Raw genomic sequence first — 9,025 nt, 5'->3', positions numbered from 1 at the left:
TTCAACGCATTAGACATAGAGAAAGGCTATCAACTCAAGTGTACAACTTAGTTATGGAAAAGTCCACCTAATTGCAATCCTCTTCAATTAAATTTGATTCTTGTCCATCATTTCTAGGTAATTATGGACGTAACACTCATTTCTTCTTCATCTACTCCAATGTACCTAAAAATAGAAATTAAGTTAAAAATCGATTCGTTAAGGAATAACTAAGCAAAATGTGAGGAATTAACATTTAAAATATCACATTAAAATGCGCCTATCAAATTCCCCCACACTTAGCTTTTGCTAGTCCCTTAGCAAAATCAAAACACAAAACAAAATAAAGACTCAACAAAAAGTAAGTAAATGACTCTACTGCCCCTAACTGTTGTCTCAGAAACTCTAAACTCATGGCTTTCACGTTAAACACTTAATCAAAATCACATAGATAATTCCAAAGTTAATAAACGTGTGACACTCATATGACTAAGTAAGATATGGAGAACTTAAGTTATACAGTGAATGATAGCATATTTCGAACAAGTCCAATCCAAACTCACATGGCATACTCTCGATTTTTCTCTCAGAAATGGCTATGCTTAAAAGCTTCACACTCAAGTATATGCAAGAGAACAAATTGTAAGGCAACAAACAGCTTGCATATTTCATCAATAAAAGCATTTTGTGAAGAATTTTTATAGACCTCAAGAAATGACTAAGTGCACAAATGAACCTAAACCATAAGCTCGACTGCGTAACTGACTCCACTAACCAAAGACTGCCCATCTCAAGGATCAAGTCAGCATTTAAAACAGGTTGTAATGGGGCTAAGCTAGGGTTTTCGAAATGAAGATTAAGGATACAAAAAATCCTAAGGACCTAGCAGAGCATAAAAGGACCACCTTATGCCATCATTTTTGTAGACCAAATATCATTGTTTTGGGCCAAACCTTCACTCTAACCAACATGGGAATGGACAAAGGCATAATTTTCAACTTTGAGCCTTCTACAAATTTGCAAGTCCAAAACCACACTTCAACATTTTCCCAAGAGTTTTCTTTTCAATTTTTCTTCTCTTTTGCCGCTTTTCTTTCTTTCTTTCTTTCTTTCTTTTTTTCAAGGCAAATTTTTTTTTTTTTCTTGGATTTTCCCCACCCCACACTTGTCTTTCATCGTCACCCCTACATACTATGTCATGCTCTACTAAGTCCTTAAGACAAGGGTAGAGATATCCTGTACTAAGCTCATGGTAGGGTAGTGAGGGTGATGAAACAAAGGTTTTCAACGTAGGCTCAAAGGGGTTCATTCTAAGGAGTCCCACGACGGGCACAATTGGGGACACATGCTTGTTTGGCTTTGGTGGTTACCCTAATGCCTTCTATCCTATCCAGGATCAGTGCATATTATGGCATACAAGTTTTGACAGTCACAACAGCCGAGTTCTAGTACTCTCTAGTCCATTAAAATCTATGGCACATGATCATTGGATTTCCAAAGAATGATGAGGTTTTGCAAATACAGCCACGAAATTCTAGAATTATCAATAAGCACTCGAAAAGAAAGTATTTTAGCACAAAAGCTCACTTGGGTCAAATGAATCAGACTTAATCCTAGCATGCTTAATGAACCAAGTTACAATCCTATCTCAAATCTTCATACAAGCATCACAATGTCGATTAACCACAGAATTCAATTAAGTCCTATTTTGATTGTGAAAACCTTCAGCCATGAATTCAGAGACATGTTCATCCTAGACGTTAGGAGCATCCTAAGACTCAAACACACAAACAAAAACACTCTAAAACCAACAATTTTTTTTTTTTTTTTACAATTTAATTTAATTTCAACACTTAGGTACGGGAACAGGGAGTCTCGATGTGCAATGGGACTGAAACAGCTACCCTTTTTCAAGACTATGTTTAATCCAATATACCTTAGTGTATCACAACATCAATTAAAAACACAATAAAAACACAATCCAACATCAACTATTTTTGTTTTTTGTTTTTTTTTTTTTATATATACTAACTACTAAAAACACAATAAAGCAATAATCCGTCCCCCATACTTAATTCATGCATTGTCCTCAATGTAGAACAAATATAAATCATGCAAAGCATAAATCAAGCATAGAAGAGAAAGTTAACACAACGAAACCTAAAACAACTTAAAATTCATGAAAATAAAATAGAAGGAAGAGTTCAAGAAAGCAAATCTGCGTTTGATGGCTCCTCCACAGATACGGTTGAAATGGGTTGCCTCCCATGCAGCGCTTAATGTTTAAAGTCTTTCAGCCTAGACTTGTACCTCCATTTACTCCTTTGGAGGAGCGGTGTGCGGGCGAGTGGCTCTCGCATTTCCCTTGAGCTCAGCCTCAACTCCTACGGAGATGCAGATATGGCTTAGTATAGTGTATAAATTTTTTTTATTTTATATTTATTATTATTTTTTTATATATATTTTTTTTAATTTTTAAAATTTTTTTTTGTAAAAAGCTGAATTTAAAAAGATTGAATAAATGCAGTTTTTTTTTTATTTTTTATTTTTTTTTATAAAGGACTCAAAAATAAAAGACAAAAATATATATAGGACTCAAAATGAAAGACAAAAATATAAATCTCTTCCCCCACACTTAAATATTGCATTATCTTCAATGTAATCAATTAAAAGCATGCAATGAAATAAGTAAGCATAGATAGAAGACATTTACGAAAACAAATCCTAAAATAAAAACAATAGAGAAAAATTGAAAAATAAAAAGAAATAGGGAAAGAGAAAGCAAATCTGATTATATTCTGAATTGGGTTGCCTCCCAAGTAGCGCTTGTATTTTACGTCTTGCAGCCAGACGGTACCTACATTAAATAAAGTGAGTAACTATAATTAACAAAGAAATACAAAATAAAAACAAGTATAATTATTAATTACAAACTACAAGTATAATTAACAAGTATATTGTACAAAAGACACAAGTGAGTATAAAACGTGAAAAGTATTTTTACAAGTTTAAAGTGTGAAACAACAAAATAATTTACACGTATAGAGTATTCACAAGTATTTCTTTTATTATAAACATTATTGATATCGAATCAAATTCCAAGTGGTAAATCAAGTGGACGTGCGGCCCAAGTATAGTCGCCTAGACACAAACTCCCTTTCAAATTGTTTGGGCAACCTTACTGAAATGGCCAGGTGGGGAGGACGAACACGAGAGGAAAAATCCATTTTGGCATGAGCTACTCCCACATAGTGGTTTAGGCCCATTTGCAAGCACTTTCTGGATTCAAAAACCCGTCATGAACATTGTCCCCTTCCTAGACACCATTCCACATAGGCTATACTTACTAAGATGAAAAAGTTCATAAGTGTCAAGACAGTTCAACAAGTGTTAATAAAGGCCGCCCTCAACCTTAAGGGACCTGAGCTAGGTACCAATAAGGGGTTTAGGCCAATATTAACAAAAGAGACTTCACCTATTCCTCTCAATTTACAACCTACAATTAAAATTCGTGTTCAATAATATAAATAACATCCTAGTTAATTTAAACTAAGTTTTAAACAATTTATATACAACAAATATATACAATAAATGACACAATTTAGCAAGTGATTTTTCAATCCCCGGCAACGGCGCCAAAAATTGACGCGCTCAAAGCAAGCGCACAATTTAACCCTGAAATGTCGTTAGTAGTATAAGTAAGTAGGGATCGTTCTATTCCGGGGATTGAGGGTACACTTGTAATTGTGAAACAAATAAAGAAAAGTATTATTTACAAGAATAAAATAAAGAATATAAATATATACAATTGTATAAACATATAAAGAATTAAAATAATAAAGTATTATTTACAAAAATAAAATAAAGAATAAATATATACAAGTAAACACAAATAAGGGGGGGGATTAGGATTCTTAAAATTAAAATTAAAATAAATAAAATAAAGAAAACGTAAAAACATATATACAAGGGTGGAACGCAAGGAACAAAGATCAAAATCAATTCCATGTAATCAAATTCGAATCAAACCCTATAATTGTTCTTCCAAGTCATGAGAGAGGAGTTGATCATGTGAAACATTCGAAAGCAAATGATTTCCCATATTTTACTTTTCAATGCTAATTAACCTAAGCGAAAGCACCTAGATTAATCCTATCAAACATGCAATCAAGCCCTAGAAAGCTAGTCAATCATGACATGTTCAACGCATTAGACATAGAGAAAGGCTATCAACTCAAGTGTACAACTTAGTTATGGAAAAGTCCACCTAATTGCAATCCTCTTCAATTAAATTTGATTCTTGTCCATCATTTCTAGGTAATTATGGACGTAACACTCATTTCTTCTTCATCTACTCCAATGTACCTAAAAATAGAAATTAAGTTAAAAATCGATTCGTTAAGGAATAACTAAGCAAAATGTGAGGAATTAACATTTAAAATATCACATTAAAATGCGCCTATCACAACTCCAACCATAGGCACCATTTGGGGGTGTTATTCTCATTTTAGCACCCCCTTGTTGCACTATTCATATATGACTCAATTCTCATCTCCAACCATTAGACCTATATGGAGGTGTTATTTTCACTATTCTTGACTAAAATATAATATAAGTATAATTTTGATGAATATTATATTAAAAATATGTTAATTTAATGAAATAAGGTAAAAAAAAATCATTTAACATTTTATCATAATATTTAAAAATTATTCTTATTATTTAATGAATTTTTAAAAAAAAATTGTAATTTTTTTTTTGTCGGCATATACGACAAAAGTGTCGGCACATACGAGTAAGAATCTAACTATTTAGATCATAATTTTAAAAAATTATTCTTATTATTTAATGAATTTAAAAAAGGTTTTGAAATTATTTTTTTTGTCGGCATATACGACAAAAGTGTCGGCACATACGACAAATAATCTAACTATTTAGAAGATATTTTGATGTTTTGTGTCGGCATATATGCCAAACATACGAATTTCGATGTGATATCAGCGCCACGTGTCAATCTCTAATTGGATGTCCTAATTAAGGTCGAGTCTTCGTTCGCCACGTGTCATACATTATCTAATAAAATAAACTCAAACCGTCCATAAATATGGGGTCATTATCATCCTCATCTCTCACAAATTCACAAACACTTCTCATATCCAAATCATACAAATCTTTCTTTCTTTTCCGTTTTGATTTTGTCAAACCATTTCTACAATGAATCGTTTGACGAAATGGTTGCAAAAGATCAAGAAGAGGCCGTCACGAGAAGCCGTCGACGAGCCTTGATGATGTCTGCTGCTGCCTTGCAAATACAAACTCTGGAAGATGAGGATTCACAATGGGGTGGTTCTTCAGAAGGTCGTACCTATAAGGCCAGGGATCGAGAGCTGATGGATCTTCGACTCAAAGCTCAATACTTCACGGATCCGTGCAGGTATGAACCAAACATATTTCGCAGGCGATATAGAATGCAACCTTGGGTCTTTGACAAGATGATGCGCGATGTGGCCAACTACGACCCATATTTTGTTCAAACAAGAGATGCTTGTGGGAGACTCAGCTTATCCACTGAACAAAAGCTGACATGCGCCATGAGAATGCTCGCGTATGGCATCACAGCTGATTTCTGTGATGATTATCTAGATATTGCGAAGTCCACTGCCATTGAGATTTTTGAGCACTTCACAAAAGCAATCTGGAATGTGTACCATGAGACTTACCTCTGCCGACCAACACCGGCAGATTTGCGACGGCTGCTTGACAAAGCTGCAGAACGGGGATTCCCGGGGATGATCGGTAGCCTTGATTGTATGCATTGGCAGTGGAAAAATTGTCCCACCGGATGGGCAGGGCAGTATACTGGCCACAAGGGGAAACAAAATAATTTGTGTGGTGTGCTTTATTATGAAAATAAAAGTTCAATGCTTTTTTACGAAGATGATCTACTAAACAAAATAATTTTTATTATCATAAATTAAAACACAAACCATTCAAAGCAACTAACAATATTCATTACATCCAAGATGTCTCGCCAAGTGGATCATAAGTGGTCAAGGCTGTGTTGTCTCCTTCAGGGGGTGTAGGATCTTGAGAGTGTTCCGGGATGCTTGAAGTTTCTGCCTCCTTATCAATTATTTGTTGTTGCTTCCTCTCCCAATAACTCCTCTTTCTTGGGGTGAAAATTGATGGATCCACCTGCATCGTGCGAGCATCCTCAGCGCGTTGCTCAATTAGTTGACCTTCCTCAAACTGTCTTGCCTTTGTTGGTACTCGCGTTCGGTTTGTTCATAACATTTCTGCATTTGAACTCGTAGGCCATCCGCATCCTGCTTATTGCCTTTTTTCTTAGCTAGCTTCTGTGCTTTTTGTCCTTGAGGACGTGCCTTTCTTGATGACGGAAGCTCATCCTCGGGCGTGGTTGTTCCACCGTCATCCAAGTTGACATGATTAGGAACACTAAAGTTGGTGTTTTCCATTGATGGTGTTTTCCCAAACTTTTCCGTATTTTTCAAGTATTGCCAACAATGCTCAAACACAAAATCGCAACCTTCCGAGTCGTAGTACGTTGATTTAACATTCATGAGCTACATATAATATTAAGTAAATAAAATATTAAAAAAAATATTGGCTTAGTATAAATCGATGAATAAACTATATAACAACATTTTACTTTTAACAACTACATGATAAATAAATCAATAATCATTATTGAACATATTTCAAAATAATTACCTCGTCCTCCATATTTTCGCCGCTTCTTCGTTGAAAGTGTTCGACCTTGTTAAGAGCTTGGCGCCACTTCATACATGCCGGACTTATTTTCTTCCAACGAGCGTGGCAACTAGAATGTGTTCTATCCATGCAACCGGCCGGTTTGTGAGCATTGTACTCCTCCGCCACACGACTCCACAATAAGTCCGACTTTTGATCTTTTCCAACGCAACCATCACCCCCAACGGTGATCCAAGCTTGGCAAAGAATAACTTCTTCATTGTGCCTCCAAGAATCCCCTCTTGGAGCCATTTTTTCCAAGACAAAAAAAATAAAAGGAATATATATTTAAGAACAAGAAGATGTAACAATGAATGGAAAATTGTGAAGGAGATGGAGGATATTTGGTGTGAGGAAATAGAAAAGAATGGGTAGGTATTTATAGAATTTCCCATAATTTACTGTTCCAACGGGTATATTTTTTCCCCCAATTTTCTGGTAATTTTTTATATTTTTTTTGGAACAAAAAGGAAATAATAACTCGTCAATTAATAAGAGCCGTTCATTACTTTTTTTCCAAATAATCTGAACCATTGGATCTTGAATAGATCCGTTACAGTCAAAAAAAAAAAAAAAGGTAACATCAGACCGTCCAAATTGATCAGGGAAACAAGCTGGACCGTGCATTTCATGACCGTTGGGGGTTCCAACGGTCACCAGGGGACAGTTTCACAGGCGAGGGGCCCACGGCTGCAGACGGAAAGCAGTCTAAATTCTCTCTCCAGCGCGCGTTGCGCGCGTGCTGTCTCTTCCTTCTTCCTTTGGCGCACGTTTCCTTCAGTTTCTTCCTTCCGCGAGTTGGTTCGGTGTGTGGGCTGAGGCAGCAAGTGGGCTGGCCCCCATGCACAGTGATAAGTTCTAGTCTTGGAAAAGTCTCATATTTGAGACTACAAATGAGTCCAAGTCCTATATTTATAGGACCAGACCCCCCAAAAACAAAAGGTTGGAGATCCAAAGTCTCAAAATAGCCCAAAAATAGGTTTGGCACCCCAAGGTTGGAGTTGCCCTTAGTTCATTGATTACGAACGCTCTTAGTTCGAATATTATGAACACTCTTAATTCATTGATTACGAAAGCTCTTAGTTCGTTTAGCGTGAATCCCCACAATTCAGCTTATTAAATAATTGAACCCATGTTCGTATATGGAAAATCCTGTACAAAATAAAGAAATTTAAAAGACAAGAAAGCAGGAAATTTTATCTTTAAAACTTACTTGTTGAAATTCGGAGCAGATTTGCTTCTGAACAGCTTCCACTTTGAATGGTGTACAGGTCTCAAAACGACTCATATGGAGCTGAAATTTGGAGGTCAGATAGAAGAGACAAAGACGAACAACTTTTATGAAGGAAGGATTTTGATTGGAGGTCCCGATCAAGACATTTTGGGGCGTGCAAACAGGATGATCGGCACATGAACTAGCGTGCTACTGTGCTGCAGTGGCAGTAGGCGGCACACAGGTGTTCAAGGGCTGTAGGGGCAGCACATGGTATGGCTAGCTAGGGCTAGGAGCTTGCGGCAGTTGGTATTGGCCGAAACAGGAAAAACTGGGCAAAAAGCCATTTCTGCCAGTTTTTCTGCTGGAGGACCAGTTGGTTTGATGGCCGGCTCAGGGGCATCTGGACTGGTTCTTAGTGTTTCACTTTAGGTTCCTGAATCCTAGGAGACGGTGCTTCTGACAAAATTTTGTGGCAATTCGGTGTCCGGAAGGTGGTGAACTGGTGGAGAGATCGCAGCGAATGGTTTGTGGCTTCCGGCGGTCGGTTCGGTAAGTTTCCGGCCGGTTTTGGTTGTGTTACCGCAGGTTCCGAACTCCTTGGGTCAGGGGCTACTAGTTGGGAGGCGGAGGCAACTAGAGTTTGAGGGTTTTGACTTGTTTTAAGGTTTTGGTTATTTGTTACAGGGTTAGGGTTCGTGCTGATAATGTGTTTAAGGAAAATATGATTTGCAGAGAGATTGATGAGAGAATTGTGTGTTTTGTTATTGATAATAGGAGCCCTTTATATAGAGATTTACAAAGTACATAATCTTGTCATACAAGGAAATATAATCCGAATATAATTAGGAAATATAGAACATTATCTCCTATTACAACCCTAGAACTAAACCCTAGTTTGAAGAGGCATACTCAATGTCGATATCCTTCAACAAAGTTCTCTTTCGTAATTGTTTGGTTCTGATGCTTTTGTGCTGTCTTTTTGGCTTCTTTCTTTATGGTGCGTTATGAATTCTGCTGCTTTTGTTGCTTCGCTCTCTCATTGTGTTTTTGCAAACTAAT

General features: G+C 36.5%; 2 protein-coding genes across 2 annotated transcripts; one reads left to right on the top strand and one right to left on the bottom strand.

Moving 5' to 3' along the window:
• Window positions 1-5,210: 5,210 nt before the first annotated feature.
• Window positions 5,211-6,070, top strand: LOC112184251. The gene is made up of 2 exons (XM_024322518.1): window positions 5,211-5,787; window positions 6,054-6,070. The coding sequence occupies exons 1-2, from the start codon at window positions 5,211-5,213 to the stop codon at window positions 6,068-6,070; spliced, it is 594 nt and encodes a 197-aa protein (XP_024178286.1).
• LOC112184250 lies at window positions 5,918-6,936 on the bottom strand. Its single transcript, XM_024322517.2, has 2 exons — window positions 6,712-6,936; window positions 5,918-6,563 (listed from the first exon to the last, which is right to left on the bottom strand). The coding sequence occupies exons 1-2, from the start codon at window positions 6,838-6,840 to the stop codon at window positions 6,210-6,212; spliced, it is 483 nt and encodes a 160-aa protein (XP_024178285.2). The 5' UTR covers window positions 6,841-6,936; the 3' UTR covers window positions 5,918-6,209.
• Window positions 6,937-9,025: the final 2,089 nt, after the last annotated feature.

Source organism: Rosa chinensis, chromosome 2 (genome assembly GCF_002994745.2).
Source record: "Rosa chinensis cultivar Old Blush chromosome 2, RchiOBHm-V2, whole genome shotgun sequence".
NCBI lineage: Eukaryota > Viridiplantae > Streptophyta > Magnoliopsida > Rosales > Rosaceae > Rosa > Rosa chinensis.
The sequence above is the reverse complement of the archived record's forward strand: the minus strand, read 5'-3'. Positions and strand labels throughout refer to the sequence as shown.

Coding starts and splice junctions, on each gene's coding strand:
- LOC112184251 (XM_024322518.1), top strand. CDS start 5,211: ATGGTTGCAAAAGATCAAGAAGAGGCCGTCACGAGAAGCCGTCGACGA.
- LOC112184250 (XM_024322517.2), bottom strand. CDS start 6,840: ATGGATAGAACACATTCTAGTTGCCACGCTCGTTGGAAGAAAATAAGT. Junction 6,564..6,711: donor GCGAAAATATGGAGGACGAG/GTAATTATTTTG, acceptor TATTATATGTAG/CTCATGAATGTTAAATCAAC.